Source organism: Mizuhopecten yessoensis, unplaced genomic scaffold (assembly GCF_002113885.1).
Source record: "Mizuhopecten yessoensis strain PY_sf001 unplaced genomic scaffold, ASM211388v2 scaffold11173, whole genome shotgun sequence".
NCBI classification, from domain to species: Eukaryota; Metazoa; Mollusca; class Bivalvia; order Pectinida; family Pectinidae; genus Mizuhopecten; species Mizuhopecten yessoensis.
In genome coordinates, this window is record NW_018408916.1 from 460,466 (window position 1) to 487,652 (window position 27,187).

The following is a 27,187-nucleotide window of genomic DNA, read 5'->3' on the forward strand; positions in this document are numbered from 1 at the left end:
TGTGGTTAAAAGTGATGAAATATGTGATATTTTGAAAATTCTGAAATTAGGAAAGGCATCTGGTAATGATACTATAAGTCATCATATGCTAAAATTTACAGCAAATTTTATATGTAAGCCATTGTCAATTCTTTTTAATATGTCACTAAATTCTAAAATATTCCCTGAAATATGGAAAAAGGGTATTGTTTTACCTCTGTTCAAAAAAGGTGATAGACACTTGGTGTCAAATTACCGACCAATTACTTTGTTGTCTTGTATAGGTAAGGTTTTTGAAAGAGTTGTATTTAAACATCAATAATTTTTTCCTTGATCATTCTTTATTTTACGAAAAGCAATCTGGTTTTATGATTCATCATTCCACTGTCCATCGGTTAATAGAAATTTACCATAATATATGTTGTTCATTAAAAGAAAAAAAACATACCTGTCTAATTTTTTGTGATATATCGAAGGCTTTTGACCGAGTTTGGCATAGAGGTCTTTTACATAAATTGCATGCTTATGGTATTAGAGATGGTTTACTACATTGGTTAAAAAAAAAAAATCAAACAGACAACAACAGGTTCTTGTTAAAGGTGTGTATTCTACTATAGGTTACACAAATGCTGGTGTACCACAAGGAAATGTGTTAGGTCCTCTGTTATTTTTGGTTTATATTAATGATATTGATGATAATCTAAATAGTATTTCACGCTTATTTGCTGATGATATATCTTTGATGTATTCTTCGTCTTCTTTTGCTGATATTGAAATATGTGTCAACAGAGATTTGGAAAAACTTGACAAATGGTCACGGGATTGGCTTACTAAATATAATCAACAGAAAACTGATGTGTTATTAATATCGAATTCGCGAAATATCCTTCCTTTACAGATTTGTTTTGGTACTGAGACTATGAATTGTGTTGAGCAATAAACATTTAGGCGTAAAATTTAGTGCAGATAGAAAATAGTCTTTACATATTTCCGAAATTCAAAAAACATGCATGAAAAAGGTATCAGTTCTACGAAAGTTTAATTTTTTGTTAAGTAGGAAAACTTTGTTCAGAATATATTAAGTATTTGTGTTACCTGTGTTGGAATATGCCTGTGAAGTTTGGGATGGTTGTTCTCTGGCAGATCTAACTAAACTTGAACAAGTTCAGCTTGAAGCAGCAAGAATTATTACTGGCCTACCCTCTTTTTCTAGTAAACAATCACTGCATCAGGAATCCCAACTTGAACCTCTATCTGAAAGAAGAAAACTTAAGAAACTTTCCCTAATGTATAAACTCCATAATAAACAAACACCTTCTTATTTAACTAACATTCTTCCTCCTAATGTCTGCGAACGCAATAGCTACAACTTGAGAAATACTGAAAACTACACTGTTCCCAATTTCCGACTGTCTAGTTCATTCCAATCCTTTATTCCTTCTGCTATAAGGCTATGGAACGATTTACCAAATACTGTCAGAGAGCAGCCACCCGTTAACATTTTTATATCATCGATTCAGCGTAACCAAGGTAACTCGTTGCCTAATTTCTTTCATGTAGGAAATCGAAAACTAAATATTTTACATACAAGATTGCGTCATTCATGTAGTAGTTTAAATTATGATTTGTATAGAGTTAATATTATAGGTAATCCAATGTGTGCATGTGGAAATGAGTGTGAAAACGCAGTCCATTATTGTTTTGATTGTATGCTGTATATCAGACAAAGACAAATTTTGATTGATGATATCTCACGTTATTGTAATATTTCTCTAAATGTTATTCTGTACGGTTTTCCAAACTTGTCAGATGAAGACAATGAAAATATCTTCCATATAGTCCAAACCTACATTAAAAATAGTAACAGATTTTAAGGTCAGTAGTATTATCCTATCATCTCTCTTTCTTATTCTTCTAAATTTCTCTTTCTTCCCTTTTCCCGTCGTTTCTTCTTTGTTCATATATGTATATATATTATAAATATATTTGTTGTTGTAATGTAATAAATATAATGAAATGTATTGGAGAGGGCGTTTCTAAGTTGATAATTTGTGCCTAATCCTTTTTGTTGAATGAAAAATAAAATATGTTTAAATCAAAATGACAGCATTTTCATAGATCCAGTCCTATTTGACGGAACAATTTTATTTATTTTGGGTTTAACGTCCTTGCAACAGCCGGTGTCATATGAAGACGAGTACCTAGTGAGAGACAACAGCCGGTGTCTTATGAAGACGAGTACCTAGTGAGAGACAACAGCCGGTGTCATATGAAGACGAGGACCTAGGGAGAGACAACAGCCGGTGTCATATGAAGCCGAGTACCTAGGGAGACGCAACAGCCGGTGTCATATGAAGACGAGTACCTAGGGAGAGACAACAGCCGGTGTCATATGAAGATGGGTATCTAGGGAGACGCAACAGCCGGTGTCGTTTGAAGACTAGTACCTAGGGAGAGACAACAGCTGGTGTCATATGAAGACGAGTACCTAGGGAGAGACAACAGCCGGTGTCAATATGAAGACGAGTACATAGGGAGAGACAACAGCCGGTGTCATATGAAGACGAGTACCTAGGGAGACGCAACAGCCGGTGTCATATGAAGACGAGTACCTAGGGAGACCCAATCGGGAAGCCAAGACAGGAAAGATAGGAAACTAAAAGATCCCAAGTCTTGCAATTCCGTCTTTGCGTATTGCAGAGTTATCTTCTCTTCTGAGCAGGTATTGATTGTTACTTCATTTGTTTGTGAGAGTAACGTCATCAGTTTTTGAGAAAACGACGTAATTTCTCACACAAACCAATGACGGAACAATCAATACCTGCTCACAAGAGAAGAAAACTCTGCAATACGCAAAGGCGGAATAGGGGCTAACGATCATTTTTGGTCTCTTCAATGTCCTCCGATTAAAAGAAACATAAGAAAAACCTCCGATTCTGCAGGGGCCCGAACATTACTCGCCTCTCGGTCAGATTTCTTTTGAGTTTTACGAAATGTGCTCACTGTAAAATTGTGGCTACAATTGAGTTTTGTATCAATTCGCGTCATTTACTATCGGGAAAGCATAACAAAAACCTCATCCGGTTTGATTGTTTATTATCGTAACATTCAAAACACTTAACAAGTAAATGAGAGAGTGACATCGTCTTTCCACTATGGCAAATGTACCATATTCTGCAGCTGATTTGCCAGACGTTGGAGGAAGTGGTCTATTTTTGATAAGGTGTCATTCAGCTGTATGATGATGTTAGGATCAGTTGAGTTGCTCCCCGTTAGGTCAGCCATTACACTGAAACAATAAAAAGTATCAATCAGAACACACTAAAAATGTAATTTAACTACGTGACTCAACACCACGTTAAAATACGTGACTCAACACAACACTGAAAAGCGCGACTCAAAAAAAACTAAAACATGACTCATACCCAAACTAAAATACGCGACTCAGTTCTACAATGAAACACGTAATAACGTAATTCAAAACTCCGCTGAAACATGTAATTCAACACCACACTGAAACACGTGACTCAATACCACACTGAAACACGGGACTCAATATCACACTGGAACACGTGACTCATCACTAGTCTGAACCACGTGACACAGCACCAGACTGAAACACGTGACTCAATACCACACTTAAACACTGAACTAAACACCACATTGAAACACTTATTCAAAACAAAATCAAACACGCGACTCAAAAACCATATCACTAAACTCAATAACGCACTGACTCATCAAAACACTGAAACACTTGACTCAACACCACACTAAACAAGTGACTTAACATCACACTGAAACACGTGTCTCAACACCACAATGAAACACGTGACTTAACACTACAATGAAACACGTGACTCAACACCACACTGAAACACGTGACTCAACACAACACTGAAACACGTGACTCATCACAACACTGAAACATGTGACTAAACACCACACTGAAACACGTGACTAAACACCACACTGAAAGACGTGACTAAACACCACCCTGAAACACGTGACTAAACACAACACTGAAACACGTGACTCAACACAACACTGAAACACGTGATTCAACACCACACTAAAACACGTGACTCAACACAACACTGAAACACGTGACTCAACACCACACTGAAACACGTGACTCAACACAACACTGAAACAAGTGACTCAACATAACACTGAAACATGTGACTCAACACCGCAGTAAGACACGAGCATAAACACCACAATGAAACACGTGACTTAATACCACACTGAAACACGTGACTCAACACAACACTGAAACACGTGAATAAACACCACACTGAAACATGTGACTCAACACTGCACTAAGACACGTGACTCAATACAACACTGAAACACGTGACTAAACACCACACAGAAACACGTGACTAAACACCACACTGAAACATGGGACTCAACCCTGCACTAAACCACGTGACTCAATACAACAATACAATACTGAAACACGAGACTCAATACACGCTGAAACACGTGACTCAACACACCACACTGAAACATGTGACTCACCACCGCACTAAGACACGTGACTCAAAACAACCCTGCAACACGTGACTCAACACAACACTGAAACACGTGATTCAAAACCACACTGAAGCACATGACTCAATACAATACTGAAACACGTGACTCAACACAACACTGAAACATGTGACTCAACACCGCACTAAGACACGTGAAACAACACAACACTGAAACACGTGATTCAAAAACACACTGAAACACTTGACTCAACACCACACTAAACAAGTGACTTAACATCACACTGAAACACGTGATTCAACACCACAATGAAACACGTGACTTAACACTACAATGAAACACGTGACTCATCACAACACTGAAACACGTGACTAAACACCACACTGAAACACGTGACTAAACACCACACTGAAACACGTGACTCAACACAACACTGAAACACGTGATTCAACACCACACTGAAACACGTGACTCAACACAACACTGAAACACGAGACTCAACACCACACTGAAACACGTGACTCAACACAACACTGAAACACGTGACTCAACATAACACTGAAACATGTGACTCAACACCGCAGTAAGACACGAGCATAAACACCACAATGAAACACGTGACTTAATACCACACTGAAACATGTGACTCAACACCGCACTAAGACACGTGACTCAACACCGCACTAAGACACGTGACTCATTACAACACTGCAACACGTGACTCAACACAACACTGAAACACGTGATTCAACACCACACTGAAACACGTGATTCAAAACCACACTGAGACACGTGACTCAATACAACACTGAAACACGTGACTCAACACCGCACTGGAACACATGAAACAACACAACACTGAAACACGTGATTCAACACCACACTGAAACACGTGATTCAAAACCACACTGAAGCACGTGACTCAATACAATACTGAAACACGTGACTCAACACAACACTGAAACATGTGAATAAACACCACACTGAAACATGTGACTCAACACCGCACTAAGACACGTGACTCAATACAACACTGCAACACGTGACTCAAAACAACACTGAAACACGTGATTCAACACCACACTGACACCACACTGAAACACGTGACTCAACACAACACTGAAACACCTGATTCAACACCAAACTGAAACACGTGATTCAACACCACACTGAAACCCCTGATTCAAAACCACACTGAAGCACGTGACTCAATACAACACTGAAACACGTGACTCAACACCACACTGAAACACGTGATTCAAAACCACACTGAAGCACATGACTCAATACAATACTGAAAAACGTGACTGAACACAACACTGAAACATGTGACTAAACACCACACTGAAACACGTGATTCAACACCACACTTAAACACGTGATTCAATCCCGAACTAAGACACGAGCTTAAACACCACAATGACACACTTATTCAATACAAAATGAAACACGCGACTCAAAAACAATATCACGAAACTCAATAACGCACTGACTCATCAAAACATTGAAACACTTGACTCAACACCACACTAAACAAGTGACTTAACATCACACTGAAACACGTGTCTCAACACCACAATGAAACACGTGATTAAACACCACTATGTAAACGTGACTAAATACCACACGGTACAATTGAATAAACACATCACTAAAACACGTAAATCAACACTACACCAAAACACTTATCAACACTACACTGAAACACGTGACTCATCACAACACTGAAACACATGACTAAACACAACACTGAAACATGTGACCCAACACCGCACTAAGACACGAGCCTAAACACCACACTGAAACACGTGACTCAACACAACACTGTAACATGTGACTCAACACAACACTGAAACATGTGACCCAACACCGCACTAAGACACGAGCCTAAACACCACACTGAAACACGTGACTCAACACAACACTGTAACACGTGATTCAACACCACACTGAAACACGTGATTAATACCACACTGAAACACGTGACTCAATACAACACTGAAACACGTGACTCAACACAACACTGAAACATGTGACCAAACACCGCACTAAGACACGAGCCTAAACACCACAATGAAACACGTGACTCAATACCACACTGAAACACGTGACTCATTTCAACACTGAAACACGTGACTCAATACCAAACTTAAACACTGAACTAAACACCACATTGAAACACTTATTCAATACAAAATGAAACACGCGACTCAAAAACCATATCACGAAACTCAATAACGCACTGGAACATTTGATCCAATACCACACAGTAACACGTGACTGAACACTTCGCTAAAACACGTTAAAAACAACAACACTGAACATGCAACTTAATATCACATTGAAACATGCGATTCAACACCAAACCGAAACACGTGAAAAAACACACACTGAAACACGTGACTCAATACCACACTGAAAAAAGATACTCAACACTTAACTGGAACACGTTACTCATCAAAACACTGAAACACTTGACTCAACACCACACTTAACAAGTGACTTAACATCACACTGAATTTCGTGTCTCAACACAAAAATGAAACACGTGACTAAACACCATACTGTAAACGTGACTAAATACCACACGGTACAATTGAAAAAGCACATCATTAAAACACTTATCAACACTACACTGAAACACGTGACTTGACACTACACTGAAACACGTGACTCATTACAACACTGAAACACGTGACTAAACACCACACTGAAACACGTGACTCAACACAACACTGAAACACGTGATTCAACACCAAATTGAAACACGTGATTCAATACCACACTGAAACAAGTGACTTAACACCACACTGAAACACGTGACGCAATACCACATTAAACATGTGACTAGAAACTACACTAAAACACGTGACTCAACACCACACTGAAACATGTGACTCAACACAACACTGAAACATGTGACGTAACGATACACTGAAACATGTGACTCAACACCACACTAAAACACGTGAACCAATACCACACTAAACAAGTGACTTAACACCACACTGAAACACGTGACTCAATACCACACTGAAACATGCGACTCAACACAACACTGAAACACGTGACTCAACACACCACTGAAAGAGTGTACTCAGCTCGACACAGAAACTCTCAGCTATCAGCAATCTATCAGTAGTTAACCTTTCAACCAAGAGTCCACATAGAAGTAAGGCTACTCACTTTCTAAGGCTGGAGAGATCTTGATTCCCTTGGGTAAGCACATCGGTCAAATTGACATTGGCCGGAACTGAAGCGCAATGTGCAAAATGAATATTTAAATGAAAACCATTTTTACAATCTGACAACAGACCGACAGTATGTTGTTTATGAAGGGGGAGGGGGTTCCAAAATGGCCCCTCCTTTGATTTCAATTTTCTTTTGGTGAGGTGTAGACCTAAACCTTATTACAACAAAAACACCAACCAAAATTCAAATGGGCACTTGGTTCGTTTTTCGTAGGAGCATAAAACTGATATTCTCATAAAGGCAGATTTTTTCCCAAAAGACGAATAATGTTGTCAATCTTATAATGCATTGAAGGATCATTGTTGATGCAACCAAAACTAGGGACCATATGCTACAGTATACATGTACAAATATCTTGCTATGGTGAGTTATCAGATATTTACAGCCGAATCAACAGCCGGAAGACATTTCAAGCAATAATATTTTCCAGACAAAAAATGTGAAATGAATGAAGTATCTTATAACTTGTGTATACCAAAAATATTTTACAAGTGACAAAAATATCAATAAAAAATATGTGGTAGAACACATTCGAGGAAGGGATCAAATGTTCATCAGAATTCATGGCTATGTGTATAGTCTAATCATTATGACTGAAAACTGACAATAAAGGAGAAAATATTTGTTCCAGTTAAGATGGAATGACAATTTATTCAACAGAGAACATGTTTGGAAAAGACTCGCTGGTTTATTCCTTTTCAAGATGGCCACCAAAACATTAATTCTACTGCCTAATCAGTTGTTAGATTCCCAGACAATTTTCTTGCAATATCAATGGAATTCAGAGATTGTATGTTTGTTTGTTACTTAGTTTTTATTTATTTATTACAGTTAGACGCCGTATTAACAGCCGATGACATTAACAGATAATGTTTTGCAAGATGCAAGAGCATGATATGTGTTCGAATGGCAGGCTTTTTGGAAAAAAGAAAGAAGAAAAAAAATGATGCGAGGCTTTGAGTTTGTTTTTAAACTGGCGAAACTATATATATTCACAAGAAAACAACTTATTTGTGGCTTTGTCGGAACTTGTTAGCCCTTGGGTGCAACTGATTTGAATTTTGAAGATTTCTCTGATAGCCAAGATCGTAAAGTATACTTATATAAGCAAACATTCCCATAGTTCATTGACCAACTGGGCATTGGCAGCAGTAATATTTTGTGGATTGTTATCATTTGGTGTCGTGCTTTACTGAATCCAAACATTATATTTAGTCTGGCTTTTGTGTTTGGAACAAATCTGACAACAGTTCGTTTTTGTAAGTAGAAACTACATTTAATGTGCGAGTTCTGTCTTTTCTGAATTGGTCCCCGTATCCAATTGAGGCATGCAGCACAATTTTTAGCACCTCCTCAATTATATAAATGAAGCAATTTGATACGAATGGAGTTCTAACCAATATCCAATGCTTAAGATGGCAAAGAAAAGACTACAATCCATGGGGATTTAGTAACTGTTCTGTCAATGTTAGCCTGTAGATTATGATCAGATTGTTGTCTCTGACCAGTCTTAAGATATGAGTACATACTAGTATTAATACATGATGCCTCTAACATTGACAGGACATCTCTAAAACCACGATCAACGACTACATTGTCGTCTTGCCCCAACCATGTGAGCTAGTCTTTGATGTTTTTGTAATGCTTGCATCATTTTGGCTTCCAGTGAATGGTCCTACTTGTCCAAAATGTAGCCATCAGGTAGAGCTATGATCATGAATTTAAGATAATTACGCTCCTTCTAGCCAATGTAGGACACTCTCTGAAGCTTATTGACAGCACTTTTTTGAACATAAATATATGTACCATCTATTAAGGCTGTCACGTTGTCTGTATGAAAGTACATGTTCCCTATTTCAATGGTCAGGACCAATGAATACTTGAACTATAGATTTATTAAATTGTACTACATAATGAAAGGTTTTTGAAATACTAGACAGGGAAATGCCAAAAATAGCGTAACACTTAATTACAAAAGATATCAGTTTTTATCTTAACCCAAAACAGTGAAAGAGCATTTTGTGTAGTTTTGATATATACTGAAGACGAAAGAAATGTGAGTGAAGGCTAATTGATTCTTTGATAAGATGTACGACACTTCATCAAATTTTCCAGATGACCTACTTCATAATTGAGAATTAAAATACTCTATTCCTTATACCCTTACAAGGGTTTAGGTCATTGCCAATGAGATGAAATGAGCAAACACGTGATGACGCAGAACACCACAATTTGTGTGTGAAAATTAACTGATGCTTGGCACGTTTTTGCAGAAGTGTGGATTAACTTCCCTTCGAATTCAAATTGTTAAAACCAAAACAACATTTGTTATGTGAACAGCAGCAGTAAAACAGGTCCTTGATTGGTAAGAGAAAATAACCTACTAGTAGTTTCATCTGCAAAACGTTCTGTTTCAGATTCTCTTTTGTGCAGATACTTAATGTAGCGATTCGGACCAATACTAACTTCTTCATTTGCGCAATCTATGCCAGTTTGAGTCAGTATATCCAAAAGCCATTTAAATTATCGACTTTTTTTTTTTACATTTTGTGTACCTTTACATTTACGTGATTAAATGAGTATGAAATATCCCCTAAAAGCAATGTAACAAGAATTACGCGTAATTATATGTGTCGCCTGTTCCGCTTTGACAGTATAATAAGCATTTGACATAGTACATAAGGAAACGGACCTAAACGCAAAATCATAACATTGATTTGTTTTAAAGTCCAGAAATTTCAGGTTTTTATCCGAAAAAGTGCAAAATTCCACGAAATATTTTCAGAGTAGTAGGCTCTACTACCCATGATACATGTATGATTGAGGTTTGGTTGGTCTAGCTCTTATACTTTGTCGCAAAAAGCCTAATACGCAAGAGCTAAACGCAAAACCTTAACGTTGAGTTTTTTTCTAAGTCCAGAAATTTGAGGCTTTTACCAAAAAAATGCAGAAATGAATGAAATGTTTTTAGTGCAGTAGGCTCCACTACCCATGCTTAATCTATGATCGAGGTTTTGTTGGTGTAGCTTTGTCAGAAACAGAGCTAAACGCAAAACCTTAACATTGTTGACGCCGCCGTCGCCGTCGGAAAAGCAGCGCCTATGTGTCTTTCCGACATCCGTCGTAGGCGACACAAAAAACGAAAGTCTGATGATAAATCGTGTTAAAAGTGATAACAAAATGTATAAGAACAAATTCTAAAAAATGACAAGAAAATTACATTTGATCTCTAAATTGATTGTTAATAAAACCTTTATCAATCACGCCGAGTGATGAAATTGATGGGAATTTGGAATTGTTTGTGACCTAACATGCACCTAAAGGTTTATTGTAGGCCTGCAACGAATTTCATTACCAATTACGTGTAATCAGGTGCATTGCGTTTTGGTGGACGCCAGGGAGGTGTCTTAGGCCCTCCCCATTTTGGGTACACAGGGTACTTTGTTGTGCGAGATGAATACTTTCCACCATGGTTTTTGGACTGAACTTTTGCATACATATTTGTAATAACACCACTTCTTCATACTATGAAAAGTTTTGATATACAAGAATAATAAGACTGAAAAATCCTATATTTTACATTAAAATTTTCACAAAATGTTCGATTAAACTCACATTTGCGATGATAAATATGTCATTAAAGCACTACATGAAAGAAAATGTCCTTTCCCAAATATTACCATGCAAAAAATACGATTTTTTTCAAAATAATTACTCCAGATGTTAAAGGATTGAAAAAAGTTAAAACAGCAGCATAAATCTCGTAGCACTTCTGAAACAAAAGCTATGTAATTTTAACAAAGCTGGAAATGGTCCCTTTTACCGAATTCTTGGTCCTCGTGTATCTTACCTGGTGTTGTTGTTGTTGTTGTTGTTGTTGTTGATGTTGGTGGGGGGACAAAAATTCGTGTAAACAATGTCAAAGTGTCGGCTAGTTCACTCGGAGCTACATAGTTCAAAGGTTAAATATGGGTTATCATCTTCATTCATTTTATGCAATATGCACAATACAAAAACATTCTCAAACAGGAAAGGTAACGCCCTGCGCGCCTGTCATATATACGCCATTTTGTAATATAATTGTGGTTGTTTGGATAGAACACATGATATACATTCACATTTGACTTTAAATAATTATTTGTCAGAGCGAGGTTTCTCTCATAATCCGTCATTTGGGATTAGCTTTGCCCACGGACAGTTCATTTTGATGGCCGAAATGAACGAAAAATATTCTTTTATGTATAATGATTAGTTGATAAAAACCTCCCTCGTAAATTGTAGCAAAACGCTCGGGTTTTACCAATTTTATAATGATTTCGGGTGAAATGTTCTATCCTACATATTTTCTGTCCCATACTCACATAATATGTCCAGCAGGAGCTGTGGCGGCTGTATCGGTCCATGTGTGGTCAGAGATAGATCGTAAGCCGCGGTCTTCCTCATGACTTCAATGGCGTAGTTCAAGATAATATTCTCGAGCGCCTTCATCACCAAGTCAATTTTAGGGTCATCCATAGTAAATGGATGTATGAGACCGCGATCGGGTAGTCGAAACAACAGGTTGATGTCACTTACAATAATAGCAGAAACAGAGCCCGTCGTCAGCATCTTAAAGAAACTAAACCAGATATTGTTTTCCATTATTACACTATGACATGTACTGTATATTAGTATTTTCCCTCGAAACTCCAGTGGTTACGCCCACATACGTTTTCTGCTTCCCGGGAATATGTCATGACAAAATCGAAGGCACACAAGTAGCAATTCTATTGGTTTTAGGTATAAAAACCTGACCAATCGCTTTGCCGATACCTGTCATTTGAATTTTAAAGAGGCGCGACAACCGACTTCAAAGCCGGTCAATTTTACCATTATGCTGCCGTGCGATGTTTTAGATGTACATTCAACTACTTTAACATCTCTAAGGTGTCGCGCAAAGAGCCTTCGGTGCTGTCATGACATGTTCCAGTGGTGCAGAGAACGTAAGTGAACGTAACCCCTGGGGTATTGAGGATGATTAGTTCAAATTAAGTCACACTTCAACATTTCATCTATAATGTTTTTGTTTTATTTCCTGAACTTTGTAAGGGTAACATTATCGAAGTGTTCGAATTTAATTGACATTTTCTCTGGTCAATTCAACATATACTATTTTCACCAATTCTGAATTCCTTACTGAAACATAACAAATGATACAAAACTTTTTGGGGATTTTGCGAAATAAGTCAAAAGACAACAATAGCAAAATTATTTGTACAAATATCTAACGGAACAAAATCACTAGCAAACGTTGGACTCAATGTCACAGGGACGTGGGACCAATTATAGTGTGTGCGTGTGTGTGTGCGTGTGTGTATTTGGACCTATCCTGATGTGAAGGGAATACTTTTAGACGTTGAAGTTTATATGAGCACTCGGTGTAATTTAAACCCTTCACGAATGAAAAATGGTCACATCATTTGGGGGATCGGCGAAGGAATGGGGGCACACTTTACAGATCTAAACTTCGAATTCGTCTTATGCTCTGAACACACCAAGTCAAAGTCAAACGCACACCATGTATTGACTCTCCTGTCCCTGTTATCCATCTTACTAGCTCTACTGGGGTAGTATATTCAGGTTGTTGAAACTTTCCAATGCTTGTTTACCGTCCTATTCTCTATAATACATAATATGAAAGATGTATGTCTATTAATGGAAAACAAATACTGTATATAATAATCTAGATATATAGATTTTATTCGGGACAATTGAACGATCCCCGATCCTTCGACAATTTGCTCTGCCATAAACCACGTTAATATACAAAAATCTTTCCTTCAAAGGAATTTCGTTTGGTTTACCAAGTGTTGATTTGATATATCAAAATGAACAACAGTTCGAAACTTAAAAACCTCATAGAAATATAAAGTTTCTTATATATATAAATTTCTCAGCGTGAATGAATATTTCCTGATGCATTTATTTGCAAATAAAGTATCCACTTTTACATGCATCATGCTATCTTAAAATGCATTTCACGAGTTGCAAGTCCGTAAATCAAGTGGATTATACCAGTAAGGCCATCAATTATGATGTTGACTGGTTAGTGGAAGAAGATTATCTATTAAGAATAATGATATATGGTTTGTTGAACACAAGTAATTATTAAAGGGAGATAACCCCCTATTTTTGGATAGTTTGTCTCCCTTCCATCATACCAACACAATTAATATTCTACTCAGTATTTCAATAATCAAACTTTGTCAATTGCAATTTGTAAATTGGTGAAAATAATTCTTTGTATGTTGCATTATCCATCCGAGTTCATCAACATAAAATATTGAAATGAGTTGTACACAACATTTCCATCTTTAAATGTAGAAGCAACACATTTGGGTTAATATTGAAATGAAAAGCCATTTTAAAATGTATTAATCATTTGAGATTTTACCAAAATAGTAATGCAAAAACGGTATTAGCAATGTTTATTTCCGTACAAAAAAAAAGTCATTTCATTGACAAGAGCAATATTCTTTACATGTACTCAAATTACACAATTAGGCAATAGTACCGAACAAATTTGTATTGATCCGTTAGACTTACTGATCGCTGAACTGCCCGAGAACAGCCTCATGGATTGTAAGGAAGTCCGTGGGTGAGGTACACGTCCACATCTTAGGGAACATGGGTATTTCTTCCTCCAATATGTTAGACAGGGTCGTAAACAAAACATCAGAAGAAGGATTTGCATCCGCTTCAAAAGCGTAATGTATTTTGTCTCTGACATAGAATAAAAAAATGTCCAAATCTGGAATGTAGAGCAGTCTGACATTTAAATTACTTCAGCGAGTATGTAAAAACAAAAGTAATCGTTTAATTCAGCAATATAATTAAATCATACCATTTTACTGAACCCGGTAATATTATGAATTTTATAAGTCTAATAGCACACGTAACTCATTTGACCCCGAGTACCGACAGAGGAAAGAACAGAATACGCCGTGGCCATCACAACAGTTATCCCTTGGAGGGCCTCAAGGCAAAATCAAACTAACCAGTCACTTATCCCTTCCTTTCGCATAAACCACTGTATAATTATAGAAACACAAAGTAAACTCTCTCCGATACATGCCCATTAACATATTAAACTAAGTTCATATGTGTTCAAACTCAGACAAAGAAACTAGCGAGGTTGATAGTTTTAGATATTTATTCATAACACAAACAGCGCTAGCATTTCCGTCGATTCCATTTCAGCTTAACCGGCTATCCGGAAGGATACATGCACCGTACTAACTGCTAGGGCAGTTATTTTCTCCTTTGAATACTTCCCACCTGCAATAATGATTCCGTAACGTACTCCTTGCGCTATCTTTTGACCATTTGGCAACTTTTCGTTTCGTAGCTGACACGGTACAACACTTTTCTTTCACTTACTTGCAAACGGCCAGTCATTTTGTTTACAAAGAAATGGTGTGCTATGCGCATGCGCTAGTAAAAGGAAATCCCTGAACAAAACGTTGGTCAGACAAGTAGAAATACCGATACTTATCTTAGATTTAATCAATTTTTTTTTATCTTAAGAAATCGGACTCTCTAACCCCCTCTTCCCTCTCTTTCTCTCCTCACCCTCTCACCATCCACTATCTCTCTCTTCCTTTATCTACATGTGCATGTGTATATTTGTGCGCATGCGTGTGGTTCGGTGCGTGAATTTTGTTAAAAAACTATTATTGTACAGGGAAAGGGCTTGATATAAGTTGTAAAACTTATGAATCTATTTCAGCCAAATCCGATCGTCATTGGAGTCTCACTTGATATGTTTATGTAGTATTTGAAACAACGACACAAAAAACGGTTACTTAACCGTGATGCCCCTTTTAAACAGACAAGGGAAAACCGGGACCAAATATTTATTTTAGGTATTATCAACTTAATGTTAAAGCTTATTTTATGTTGTTGTTTCATGTAGGAAATACAAGAACACCATGCTAAATGTATAAATAATATAAAAAGATATGTTTCAAATACTGTTTTTGCTTGTTATTACGGCTATTGTGATTTTGCTCTTTTTTTTCTATAGCCAGGACTGGTAATGTCAGGACCGGTATGTTTGGTATGTTTTGGATTCCTGTTTTAAATCATAATGCAATGTATATTTTTTATATAGATGTTTGCTAAAATACATTTTATTCATGTCATATCAATTCACTAAGGTAGTTACATTAAAAGACATGAAAGAAACACATTGAAGCACTTGGTCCTGGTTTTCCGTCTGGTTCTGGTATTAGTATGACCCTGAACTGCCAATTCGGAGCTCTCTGATTTTATCAATTTCAGACCATAACCAAACAACAGCGTCGCCGTGCGTGGAATAGCAGAACAATGTCCAACAATCCTCTATGAACATTCGGATCTCTGACTTTATCCATCTCATTTTGTTTACAATTACTTTCCCCACTTGTACCTCTACGATTGGTGACATTACCGACAGCAGGTAACCAATCACTGCGTGTAAAGTATGTTAGCAAGCCAATCAAAGTAGACAGACTATTTATATCCATGTGGAAACCCCTCCAAATGGCTGGTAAAGCTACAAATTCTAAAGCTACCATCCTGGGATAATACCAATAACAATATTTGCAAAACTATTCATTATCTATATTTACATTTTGATAGTAGTTCTGCTTTATCTATTTATTTCGAACAGTTTTTGAACTGCAAATCAAGTGTTGACAACAAATGAAATTGATGACGTAACAATATAGATTGATGACGTTTCAATAGCAAATGTTGTTTATAGTCTCATAACAACATTTGCCGTTACAATGCATTACAATGGCAGGATGTAGAGTAAATGTAAATATAAAACCGTACATCGGAACTCTGCCAGGCGGAGTGTGTCAATCATCCCCTGGAACACGATGTCATGTACGGCATATACGATTTGAGGTGCCAGCAAAATCACATCCGGTCTGGTCGGGAAGTAATGCATTAGGATTCTTAGCACCTGACTCACCATGGACTGTTCATCACGAGCCATCATCACATCCAAATGTTTCATCATTGCATCTGTAACACACAACACACTTACAACAAACACGTGTGTGGGGATGTCAACTGTTTTCTTAATAATTAAGCTGTTTTGATAAAATAGATATGGTAATGATTTTTGAAAATGACCTCTTGAGAATATGCAAAAGCGATAGGCGTCCTTATAAGAAAATTGGTATAAAGTAAAGCTGATATGTACTAGTAATTGGGTACTTTAAATCGTGAGGGACCTATTTATCAAAAGGGCATTTAAGTTACCTGAAGTTGTTTATGTTATGTTTTCCCCGCCAAATGTCATTAATTTTTCATATTTGTTCAATGCCAAAATGACCGCATTTGTAAAGATTTGACGCTAACAATGATTGTGATGGATAAGCGTATATTGGTGAATAAAAGACCTGGACCTGTTGTAGCTCTCTCTTTGAGATAGCCAAATTTCTTTTACGAAAAGTACTGCATTATGTTTGAATAATCTATTCAGTGTCATGGAAGTGTTATTTCCCCTTGTGAAATTTGTATTATAATTGAAGTTACTCTATAGAATGGGCATATATTTAAGAAATAATCAACATAGCCATGTGGTTTATATTTTGAAGATTAGAAAAAATGGGAAAACGATTAACTGTAGGACCCTCTCTGCCGGAGTTAAATAATTTTCCAACATTTCCAAATACCAAATTATCTATTGTACCACAATATACAATAATGCTTTAAAAATATAAATTCTACTTGATTTAAAGTTCTTTCAATCTGATTTTTAACTTGAGTAGAGTCTGCTCTTTTACACGTGCATTTTTTGTTATGTTATTGCATGTAATCTAGGGCTGAAACAATTCGCATACCTCACGATACGATACGTATCGCGGTACGATGCTTACGATAAGATGCGGTCATTTGTATCACGATACACATTTCTGCTTAAAAAGTCATTTTCCTAACGTTTGAGCAAGCGATTTTACCGAATTTCGCCATTGTATTAATTGAGATAAAAAAAGAACGTTTTTCGGTACTTTTATGTATGATTTCAAAGAGGACCATCTCTTTACTGAAATATTCCAAAATAATAAGTACACCTCTTTAGAGTTAACTACGATAAAATGATTGATGATTTCTAAATTGTAAACGTATTGCGGTAAAGGCAAACAAAACAATTCGATGCAACACACAAGAAAATAACATGGTATGATACGACTCGAAGGATCATTCTAACCTGATTCAGCAACGAGTGGAAGTAACATTAATCTCCCGTTTGCTTACATATAAACACACCCACCCGACCTCCCTTTTGCTTTCATGTTGCTCTGGTAAAATACTAGTCGCTTCCTACCGATTCGAAAAGTTCTCTTTAGCCAATTCGGTAGAGCGTAAGACTAGTAAACAAGAGGTCCCGGGTTCGACTCCTAGCGGAGGAATTAAAAAAATAATGACATACGTTACATACCTATAAACACCCTCCACCCCGACCTCCAGTTTGCTTACATATAAACACCCCATCCCCACCCCAACCTCCCGTTTGCTTACATATAAACACCCCCATTCCCACCCCACCTCCCGTTTCCTTACATATACACACCACATCCCCACCCCCATCTCCCGTTTGCTTACATATAAACTCCCCCATCCCCACCCCACCTCCCGTTTACTTACATATAAACTCCTCCATCCCCTCCCCCACCTCCCGTTTACTTACATATAAACACCACCATCTCCACCCCACCTCCCGTTTACTTACATATAAACTCCCCCACCTCCACCCCACCTCCCGTTTACTTACATATAAACAGCCCCAGGCCCACCCCACCCACCGTTTACTAACATATAAACACCCCATCCCCTACCCACCTCCCGTTTACTAACATATAAACACCCCATCCCCCCCCCCACCTCCCGTTTACTTACATATAAACTCCCCCATCCCCACCCTCACCTCCCGTTTACTTACATATAAACACCTCATCCCCACCCCCACCTCCCGTTTCCTTACATATAAACATCCAATCCCCACCCCCACCTCCCGTTTGCTTACATATAAACACCCCCATCCCCACCCCACCTCCTGTTTACTTACATATAAACTCCCCCATCCCCTACCCACCTCCCGTTTACTTACATATAAACACCCCCATCCCCACCCCACCTACCGTTTACTAACATATAAACACCCCATCCCCTACCCACCTCCCGTTTACTAACATATAAACACCCCATCCCCACTCCCACCTCCCGTTTACTTAAATATAAACACCCCCTCCCCACCCCCCCCTCCCGTTTACTTACATATAAACACCTTCTCATACATAGTGACGGTACAATTGACCCGTTTATCCAGGATCAATCGACCCAAGTCATTGATCAGCAGGTCCTCGGTTAGTCTCGGGTCCCGTAAATAGGAGAATGCATTCGCCACTCTGTGCAATGAGGCGTCAATAGCCGCGTGGGATATCTGGAAGGAATCTAAATGAAAACGACTAGTTAGCTATACATTGGGATACGTTCTATAGAAGTAGTGCTGGGTACTGAGTTGTGATAAGTACAATGATTATTACGTATTAATCTATTTTGATATTTTGAAGTCAAATATACTGTTCTATAAATACTATGATCCTCTCCGGGTTTTGTTGTTGTTGGTAGAATCACATTTTAATTGTAACATCACAAACCAGATCACATGACCAAATAAAGGATGCTGGTTGGGTAGCTTCATTATCATAGTGAGTTCTATAGTAAAAACTGTACTTTCACTTAACGGTCAGTTCTGTCATATTTGAAAAATTATTGTCCTATCATGTACTAAAACCACTACTTTCTTCCGTTGAGGACATTGTGATCTTATAGCTGTTGTCTCGTGATGAAATAATGAATTTGCTTTTGCAAACTCGTTGAAGTTACTCTCTTTCCAAAACGCCTCCAACAGAGACCGTTTATAAAATAGATGTGACCACCCTCATTAACCCCGTACACTACTACTTACCTATTGCCTTATCCACTTCCGGAAATCCACTCATGTATTCCTCGAGCAGTCTCTCTAGAACTGGACAGATGACCCAGGACTGTTTTGTTGACGACGCAGAAGTAGACGAGTTACCGGGATCTATGTGTCGATACTGAAGATGCTGGGCCAGTTTGGATAACCGGAACAATTTAACCTTACGTGATATCGATGAACCGGAAGTGCCTGTTGAGAAAATATCAACGAAAATAGATGATAGAATACGACTACATCCCTGAATATTAAATTTATAATCGACATCTTATACGTCGTTGCGACCAGGTTTCGAAAACGCATGTCACGTGATAGGGGGCATGTGTACTTCCGGTTTACACCGAAAATCTGAGAAATGCACAAAAAAGTATGAAAACCCCCCATGGTACTACACAGCAAATATCACTTTCTTGAAGAACATAAAATTTCAGCCATTTTTTCGTACAAATTTAACAATTTCTTACTTACACCGGAAGTTTGCATCCATCTCCCCCTAACAAACCACGTGACCGCCAAATCACGTGAATTTTATTCCCTGTATCTCGGAAACGACATATTTTGTTCAGCTGTCGTGGCATTATCGGTAAGGACAAACACACTTATTTAATCTAATACATTGTATGGTTATACATTATCAAATACTTAGGTCTAACGGAAATAGGAAGTACATCCCTAGTTGAAAATCTAATGTAGGGAGACAGTATCACAATTTCCGCATATTCTTATGAGGCCATTGTTTAATCTTAAACTGATGAATATTGTATGTTTATTATTGATATAACAGTGTGTTCTCTCAATATTTAAGTATTTCAAAGCAATCCAGGCATTAATTCAGTTGTTTTTATCAATGAGTCACATGTGTCCATTTTTCTGTACTTCAGGAAACCGGCTACCTATTTCGCTACTGTGAAGTTTTTCAATAAAGATAACTCTTACATGCAAGTACTATGTGTATATGGTTTTATTATAAAAAATCAATTTTTAATCGTTTATAGATAATTTATTTTATACAATTTCAGCATTTATTAAATTGATATACATTAATGCAATATGGCAGTATCATTTTTATTGACATTATTTTGCAAAAAAAAATGTGTCTCATTTTCAAAATTCACTCCTTTTTACATAAATTTCCATTTAAAATCCTTAAAGTTTTGACAACCTATATTTATTTTGTGGAGAACATTTTCTTTACTTCAAAGCAACTTAACTACAAAATTTGAAGAAATTCTACTGAGAAATGGTGCATGACACAAACCTATTACCTTAATATCACCAGTTCGAGTATGTCAACAAAATCATTTTGAATAATACAGTTAGACGATAACATACCTTTTGAGAATCAAAGAATCGCGTTTCCCTACAACAAGGGCAATAACTATTGTATTATGCCTAAATAAAACAATAGTTAAATTATATTTTTTAATTTTAAACATATTCTATTGCCTTTTTTTACATAGCAAAGAAATTGGGCGCAAGTTGTACAACTTATATCAAGCCCTTTCCCTTTATAATAATATTTTTAACAAAATTTCATGATATTCAAAATGGTGAGGAGAGAAAGAGGGAAGAGGGGGTTAGAGAGTCCATTTTTTTAAGAGTTAGGTACTGCAACAATACAGTGAATTTATGAAAATATATATCAGACCACGTGGTTGGTCTTTCTACATGCGAACGAAACTAGTTATACTATTCTCTGTTCACAACAATAATTCAATAGTAAAGATGGTCACATTGACGCGCCATTGTTGTCTGTAGTCCATTTTATAGGGAGGTTCCGAATAAGGGAAATGTGATCGAAGAAACCCGATAGCCCTTTACCAGAGCGTGCTACAGGCAGAATATCAATTTTGTTATTAAGAAGGAAATTGTTTAAATATTTTAATGGATATGACACAAATGACTTAGACAGTGGGTGAAGGTATTTAAACAAGGGGAAAATGTGTAGTTTTGATTAGCAATGCTTCTTTTCATAATTGTATTGCTGTAGTAGTTTTGAACAATGCCACACACTCAAAAAATATGAAAGTGTTGTTAAATTTGACAAAAATTCAATTTTGGTATTTTTTGTAGTCAATGGGACTATCTAGTGTAAATGTGACAGGTAAGCAAGATTTTTATTTCTGTGCTATGTATAGCTACTCTACGACAAACTATAAGCAATGGAGGTGATACAATTTGTCATGTTCACAAAAGATTAGATAACTGAATAAACATATTTGTATGCACACTTGTAACTCATTGTACTTTTTATTTGATTATGTTGAAAGAATTGTAATAGGACGAGAAATAGTGATAAAGATAGTGCCGTCGCTGGGGCTCGAACCAGCGACCCTTGGCTCTCCAGCCCGATGCTCTACCGCTGAGCTAAAGGGAAATTCACTACAGCTAACGCTTGTTTTACAGAATGACGCCCTTTTTTGTTTATAATGAGTAGAACAACTTTGTGTGTTTTTATTTTACTTTATTCCCCATTTCAGTAATAAAATTATTACTCAAATGGGTAAATGTTCCCCAAATGCAGGGGTATTACCCATATGCGCCTAACCTGTTTAAGGATCCCCGTCCCAGCCAGAGCAAAACACTAAAGATTTCCACTATTCGTTTGAATAACGTTTCGACTACAGAGTTGTGTCCCTTGCGTTGAAAAATCTCCAATCGCGAAAGTGGGGGCAAAAAGGCCGACATGCAAGCCCGACGTAAAATCGGCCTTTTTAAATGTAAACTTAACGCATTAACTGACAATAATAACAACAACGATGTCCAAATTCAACTGCTAGACCACGACTATGCGATGAAACAAAGTGACACTCCTTTACACATTGAAGAGACGCTGGCTACTGAGGCCCTTACTAAGCTAAGGCAATTTTACTGATGAGCTGACACCGACGTGCGATGAGGATCCCTCCAGTAGTACAAGTGATAACGAATACGTCAATAACTGTTTAACCTGGTCGCAGGGTAGACGAGTGGTTGAACTTGCGATGTTATCTGAATACCTGGACCAGAAAGGTTGTAAGGAATGAGGTACTTGGCTACGGTTGTACACAGGAAAGACATTTTGGCCTGGGAAATATTTTATACATCACAATAGTCAGGATTATATTCTATATTTGTTATTTCATGTATATACCCAATAGGCCTATATTTCAAGTTCATTTTTTATATTACATACAACAGTGTTATTTTTACAAAGTGATATTTTTATAACACAATATCGTATGTTGTTATCTGTACATAATGTGAACGTTTAATAGTGTTTTGTTCAGGATGTAAAAGTTTATTATTGTTGTATAAAGTGTGATCTTTTTTATATCACAACATGGTATGTTATTTGTACATTATGTAGAATTGTATTATTGTTGTGTAAAGTATGTGAAACTTTGTTATTGTTGTTGATTGTGACATTTTTTGCTATGACACAGTAAAGTACATTGTTTGTTATAATGTTATTCATACACAATGTGCAATTTTATTTTATATTGGTTATTACATTTGAAGAAATTTTAATGGTTGGTAATGCCTACTGTATTATATTCGTATATAAAAAGTGCTATATTGTATGTTGTAAATTGTATATTGGTGCAAATGTAAGAGTTGTCTCTCTTTTTTGTTTAGTTTTTTTGTATCTTTATAATCTTTTGTATAATAAGTCCGCAAGATATTTTTTATTGTCACCTATATTTTCTTTTCGTTGTCCTAAACGTGTTGCATTGGCACTCGGAATTTTATTGATTCATGTAACGGGCATTTTTGTTAGCTTTAGTATTATTGTTTGAAAATAACTCATTTTTTTTGTTTTTTGTTCATCAATATTGACATTGTTATTATTTTTTATGTGTTATATTTCTAATAACCCTATGTTGCATCAAATAAAATGTTTTTTGTTTCATTTTGTTCCATTGAAAAAAAAAAAATGAGAAAAAAACACCAAATTTCATAACATCCCAAAAAATCTGAAGAAACTACCGCAAGGTATGGGTTATTGTTCAGAAAGAATTTGGTTATGCAATAGCGATGCCGAAGAAAACAAACCAACGCCTCAGTACAGTTTTAGGCGGAGGGACGGGGATCCTTAAGTAAACTATCTGAATTCTTTGGATTTTATTTTTTATATTAGAAACTGATCGCTATGTGTAAATAACAAAAACTGTTTTCAATAATATCTGCTGTTTATTTGGTTCTAGCTATATATTAACTACGCATCACATCATATATGTTTTTTCCCCACATATTTATTGCCCCAAATTTGAGCAGAGGATTAGGCACAAGTTATATCAACTTACCAACGCCTTTTCCTCTAATACAGTACATATTGATATTTACATGATAGCATTTAACAAGGCATACAAACTGTATTTTACAATTCTTACATTTTACTTAAAAACTATTGCTGGATTTGATGAAAATGTTGCACGTGTCTGAATACTTCTGTATTTATATCTACGGACATAATTTCATTCCTAAATAAAATAAACCTAAATTTACTGGATATATATTCAAAGAGTTTATGTTTTGAAATAGCGTAATTTGTGTTGTATTAAAAAGTTTACATTCTAAGAAAAAATGACCAACATCCTCACAGGAATGTCCATAAGCGCATGATGGATTATCAACAATCTTAACACGGAACAAATCATTTTTCAAAGAGCTGCACTGATGCTTGAGTTTCGTATGTAATATATCTAAATTCCGTTCGCCAAGATTATAATAAGATGGTGGAGACGAATTTGCACCACTGGATATAGCAGATTTAAAAGTATTTAAAGATGGCAATGTTGTTATTGTATTGTTTAACGAATTCCAAAGACGTAAACTCGATGGCAAAAAATGAGAGTTGCTTGAGGAGAGTCTGAAAGCAGAAATATTGTAATCATATTGGTACCCACTGTGTTTGGCAAAAGGCCCGTGGGTAACAACAATTGGTACAATTTACGGAACTATCTATTAACTACACATCACACCATATATCTGGAAAAAGTTTTATAGCTTAGATCTTTCTAAGTACAGTTGTACTGAAGTATATTATAATACAAAAATCATCAATGTCAAATTCTTGATCACAAAACATTACTTACCTGTCAAAAAACATGCACAGCTACATAACAATAAAACAGTCCAGGTGATGTCCATCTTCATCGTGTCCCTGTCGTCCGCTTACTGGCCGCTCACCTTCAAGATACGGGTGTGTATCAAATACTACCATAACACATCTCACTCAGGTATAGGGCGCACGTGAGATACGTGTACGTTACACATCTCCTTTAGAGAACAATGTTCACGACATCACCAATGTACCTCAGGACTAGACACGTGCGTGGTCAGGCGAGAACACATGTAAACTCGCGTGTTTATTCAAAACATGGACGTCCTGAGTCTCACGTGGTCAGGCGAGTACTTTACATTCTGATGCACAGGCGGGGGTCGGGGTGGGGGTGNTTCACCTGTCCTTCTTCTGCTTATTAGCATAATCGTAACTCGCGGTGATTTGGCACCTATCGGAGGTGACGTCACAAGTTCAACGCCTGTAGCGGTCACCATCGAAGGAATAGGCGATATCGAGAAGATTGCGAATTTTTTATTTATTTTTTTAGTTTTCAGGAATCAGATTATGCTGAAGATAACATTATGTAGATGGTATCCAGTCATATAAAATCTGCCAGAATTTCCAGACAGTGAGTTTATGGTCATAGGAGTGTATTGCTAAACGGAAATAGGAAGTTCATCCCTAATTGAAAATCCAATGTAGGGAGACAGTATCACAATTTTCGCATATTTTAATGTTTAATATTAAGCTGATAAATATTTTATGTTTATTATTGACAGAACAGTGTGTTTTTCAATATCAAAGTATTTCAAAGCAATCCAGACATTAGTTCAGTTGTTTTTTAATCAATAAGTCACATGTGTCCATTTTTCTGTACTTCAGGAAACCGGCAGAACATTTTCTTTACTTCAAAGCAATATTACTACAAAATTTGAAGAAAATTGGAGAAATGGCGACACAATCCTATTACCTTAATTGAAACCAAACTGACGATCCTGCATACGGTAACACAGACTGGTAGCATTGCATGTCCTGATTCTGAGAGCTGATGAGATTTTTTTTTCTCTCGAATGAGCGAGTTTGAGGGAAATTAAACAGAAAGAGTCTCAATGTTGTCGATCATAGATATTTTAGCTGGAAAGTCAGTTTGCAATAAGTTTCTTTACTCCACACAGAGACGTATAAACTTCATATGTCTCGGCTATACAGTAAAAAAACTATCCAATCATGTCGTCATTGAACAGCACTTCGTGACCAGTTTCTGTGCCGGAATATTTATCTTGCAAAGTTATATACCGTGGTACCTCTATTCAGAGACGTATAATGTATTATACGTCTCTGCTCTACTGTCCAAAAATACGGAAATATATCGGTGAAAAATGTTTACAAAATAACTTCAACGTTGGTGTCTGCAGTTTTTAAATGTCAATATTTTTAGTAATGACAAATCGACGACATTGTGTCTTTCTTATGTTAGGACGACAATTCAAATAAACAGCAAAATACCGACAGTTACACATTTTATTGTATACAATACAGTACCTATGTATGTGATGCTAAATAAGATCACGGACTTATATAATCTAATTTCGTGATTACATTTATCCCAAAAATATGAATGGATTATGAGATTCAAACATTTTTGTTTCTCCCTATGCATGTAGCATACACAACATCAAGTTATAATTAACATCTTGCTTAAGTAATGAAAATCATCTCGATCCACTCCCTTAACATACTTAGGTGTGAAATTTATGTACATGTAAATAACACTAAACGCCTGTGTCCAGTATACAGACAGCAGGAGTTGGTTGGTTGGTTGAAGGGTTTTTCGCCTACATGATTCCGCCCTTACGGGTTTGATCTCACTGACGGAAGTCGGTGTTCTGTCGTGTGACAGCAGGAGGCCCAAGACATATATTGTGTATTATGTACATCATCTCTATACATTCTCTATATATCGTTTTTTGTACATCATGTACCACATATAAGGGCCAATAGCCCAAGCTTTGAATAAATGTTGACAATATTGACATTTGTGATATTATGATAAGTGAAAATTATAATATTTTTTCCTATCTACAGTGTATGTCCACACAAAATCAGCTTGAGATAGAAATTTTGCAGACATAACTATAAAATAAAGGAAATATAAAAACAACATTCAGTCAACTGTTATTGTATCAGTTGAAATTTATAGACAATGCATTACAGAATTTTAAACAATCTTTGATATTAAGATAAGTTAATGAGGCTTTACTTAATCAACAATAATTTAAGATTTTAATAACATGTAGGCCGCTAGTACTGTACCTGTTATAATAACTGTATAAATGTATCCATTTTTTTTTAAATATTCATATTTCATCTACTACGATGTGTCATTATTATTC

At 36.6% G+C, this 27,187-nt stretch overlaps 1 protein-coding gene across 1 annotated transcript; it reads right to left on the reverse strand.

Annotated features, from left to right (window-relative positions):
• Positions 1-3,063: 3,063 nt before the first annotated feature.
• Positions 3,064-25,083, reverse strand: LOC110467383. Its single transcript, XM_021524506.1, has 9 exons — positions 24,826-25,083; positions 19,736-19,939; positions 19,042-19,218; positions 16,588-16,782; positions 14,314-14,518; positions 12,090-12,346; positions 11,579-11,674; positions 7,663-7,729; positions 3,064-3,268 (listed from the first exon to the last, which is right to left on the reverse strand). Exons 1-9 carry the CDS (start codon positions 24,884-24,886, stop codon positions 3,133-3,135), a joined length of 1,398 nt encoding a protein of 465 aa, XP_021380181.1. The 5' UTR covers positions 24,887-25,083; the 3' UTR covers positions 3,064-3,132.
• Positions 25,084-27,187: the final 2,104 nt, after the last annotated feature.